At 48.0% G+C, this 3,184-nt stretch overlaps 1 protein-coding gene across 1 annotated transcript; it reads left to right on the forward strand.

The window, feature by feature from the left end:
* Positions 1 to 700: 700 nt before the first annotated feature.
* Positions 701 to 2,579, forward strand: LOC133907885 (LOB domain-containing protein 30-like). The gene is made up of 2 exons (XM_062349987.1): positions 701 to 1,066; positions 1,753 to 2,579. Exons 1-2 carry the CDS (start codon positions 701 to 703, stop codon positions 2,155 to 2,157), a joined length of 771 nt encoding a protein of 256 aa, XP_062205971.1. The 3' UTR covers positions 2,158 to 2,579.
* The last annotated feature ends 605 nt before the right edge of the window (positions 2,580 to 3,184 follow it).

The raw sequence follows: 3,184 nt of genomic DNA on the forward strand, positions 1-3,184 counted from the left end.
TAAAACATATATTGCATGTGACTGCAAGTGGTAACAACAGAACCTTTAACCAAAATCCATCTCAATGAAACCACCGGCATTAAGAAATGATCCTTGTATAGCGTATGGATGGAAGAATGTCATGTTAGGATCACATGGGAGGGAGTGTGTGCGACGAGACTCTTCAAGAGTGGCGTGGTGCTACTTTCAGACACAGAAAATAAACGCGGGAGGAGGGCGGCGAGAGAGAGAGAGAGGATGGGTGCAATTGCATTATTGATCCGGTCTTCTCCTCGGCTAGCAAGTACAGATTGCTAAGTGTAGGCGCCATTGCAACCCTTCGTGCCTTGGCTTTAAAGTCTCATCAATAAGGCGGCACAAAAAGAAGCACGCATTGAAAACCAGTAGATAGACAGACGTAAAGAATTTCAAGCAGCAACCAAGAAAAGATAGAAACAAATTAGATAGTAATTAAAACGCCATTACTAGCCTTCTAGTAATTAATACACACACCACCCTTCACCAATGGGACAAATTTGCCCTCCCTCCTCTTGTTTGTGCATTTGACATCTTTGCCCTCCCTCCCCGTCTATATCTGTAAACCCTTCCCCTCATTTCTCTCCTTACTTGAGCTCTCGCCATTCTTACTTGTTTTAACACTACGCAACAGAAGCAGGAGGCAAGACTAATCAAGAACATAGCAAGTAGGGGGCCAGGAGCCATGAGCTCTTCGGTCATCGGCGCGTGTGCGGGCAGCGGCGGCGCTGGCGGGCCTAGCGGCGGCGGCGGTGCTGCCGGAGCAGGAGGCGCCGGTGGAAGCGGCGGGCCGTGCGGGGCGTGCAAGTTCCTGCGTCGCAAGTGCGTGAGCGGGTGCATCTTCGCTCCCTACTTCGACTCGGATCAGGGCGCGGCGCACTTCGCGGCGGTGCACAAGGTGTTCGGCGCCAGCAACGTGTCCAAGCTGCTCCTCCAGATCCCACCCCACAAGCGTCTCGACGCCGTCGTCACCGTCTGCTACGAGGCCCAGGCGCGCCTCCGCGACCCCGTCTACGGCTGCATCTCCCACATCTTCGCCCTGCAGCAACAGGTGTGTATCTCCATGGATCGATGGAGTATGTAATCATGACCATCATCGTTGTCGTCGCCTCATCATCACGATCTATATATGGTCATTTGGAGATTATGATCATGGTTATGGATCTTGAGTTGTTGCTTTGGGAAGTTGCACTTCAGGTTTCCTTTTTTGGGGGGTTTTGTTTTGGGGATGCGTCTTTTTCTCAAGGAAGGCATGGGAGCTTCTTTTGGGGAGGAAGAAAGGCTAGGAAGCCAAGCAAGGTGGGCAACAGAAGCAAGCCAGCCAGCAGAGTTAATTTGGAGGGGACTTTCTGTTACATTATGTGCACATCTCATCAATTCCATCGTCTACCCCTCCGATTCTTTCTTTGATGATGGTCTCCATCTATTGCATCTGCATACATTTGCCATTCTGATTATGAGGATTTTCCAATCCTTTGCTTGGTTTCCTCACACTGTAATAGATAAAAGGGAATTGAGGCCTAGCATCAATCTCTAGTACTCCTAGAATAAGTGGCTTCCACCCACCCAGCTCCCTTTTTCGAGACATATGATCATTCTTTTCTTTTTCATTATGGTGTATATATATATCTCTCTTGTTTTGATCACATTATATAAAGATCTGATTTCAAGTTTCCAACATATCTTATTTCGTCAAGCTAATTACTATTGTTTGATTCATGTCATCTTCCTCCACAGGTGGTGAACCTCCAGAACGAGCTCTCCTACCTGCAATCGCATCTGACCACGATGGAGCTGCCATCGCCGCCGCCCTTTGCTGCGCAGCCCGAGATGCCGATGAACGCCTCGTTCTCCGTTTCCGACCTGCCTTCGTCGTCCAACATCCCGGCCAACGTCGATCCGTTAATGCTCTTCGACCCGCAGACGCAGTCCCAGTGGGCCTTCCAGCAGCAACAGGTACAGCAACACCAGCAGCAGCAGCTTCAGCAACAGCAATATGTACGGATGGGAGAGGGCTCTAGCAGGGGCGGTGGCGGCACAATGGATGGCGGCGACCTGCAGGCGCTGGCAAGGGAGCTCCTGGACCGGCATGGCCAGGTGGTGGGCTTAAATCCCGCACTGCAGCCGCCGCGCACACAGTGACCGCCAACCTATTAGCTAGCTGGAGTCATTGATCAGGAAAGAATTAATCATTCATGCATTGTGGAGGCAAGATGAGAGTTGGAGAGTGAAGAAAATGATGTGAATTCGTGGCGGTAAGGCGAGATATAGAATGAGACTGATCGACGACAACGACGATGATGGTGATGTGAGGGAGATGGTAGGTAACAGGCATCGCCCGGTTTTCGCGTACCAGCTTTGTTCCTGGCCAGGGGTGCAAAGGTGCCCACTTGCTCCTTTTATATGATGCCTGGGAGTCTGCTCCAAAGGAGGAATGAAGCCTGGGGAAGAGTTCTTAGCTGTAGCCTGATGTTAGCTCCTGTTACTGTTCCATTGCAACAATTCTAGTTGGAAACCTGATCTGATTGCTGTCATATCTAGCTAGCTAGCTGATTTCTTCTGTTCGGAAATTGTTTCATTTCTTGTCTCAAATTAAACATATTAAACAAATAGGCTTTGTTCTTGTTTTCTGGTATTTGTTTCTTGAGAACTTGCATTGAGCATTATACGTTATTTGAGAAATTAAATTAATGGTAACTAAAGATTGGACAATACTCAAAATAGTGTGCCAGATGAGTTGGCATCTCAGAAGTGTGCTAATGCTAACGTTGCTCGCTAGGTCTCTCTCTCACGCTCTCTCTCTAGATCTCTTGGGTGTATGATATGGAGCTAAATGATTGGACATGGGCTTTAGTTGATGAGAGAGAGACAGAGGGGGGCCATAGCTTTGTGGGACAGCTTTGACTACGACCATGCATGTTTCTCTTCCTATGTTTCTTGAAGTTATATCATATGCCCTTGTATTCAGGACTCCCTTGTTATCATTGTTGGAAAAAAACAAGAAGTTGGGGTATGATTAATAGGAGACCATAAGCAGGTGCCGGTTTTCAAATTATTTTCTGATTCCTCGTGTGTGGTTAGCATTTTAATGTGTACAATCTGTGTATAAAACTTGGTTCTATAATAGTATATGTCCTAGGGGTTGTCACAACAGACCTAGCTTAGTGTT

The sequence above is a fragment of the Phragmites australis genome, chromosome 24 (genome assembly GCF_958298935.1).
Source record: "Phragmites australis chromosome 24, lpPhrAust1.1, whole genome shotgun sequence".
Taxonomy (NCBI): domain Eukaryota; kingdom Viridiplantae; phylum Streptophyta; class Magnoliopsida; order Poales; family Poaceae; genus Phragmites; species Phragmites australis.

Excerpts from the sequence above, each read along its gene's own strand:
- LOC133907885 (XM_062349987.1), top strand. The coding sequence starts at position 701 with ATGAGCTCTTCGGTCATCGGCGCGTGTGCGGGCAGCGGCGGCGCTGGC. Across the intron at positions 1,067-1,752 it reads TCTTCGCCCTGCAGCAACAG|GTGGTGAACCTCCAGAACGA; the intron begins GTGTGTATCTCC and ends CTTCCTCCACAG.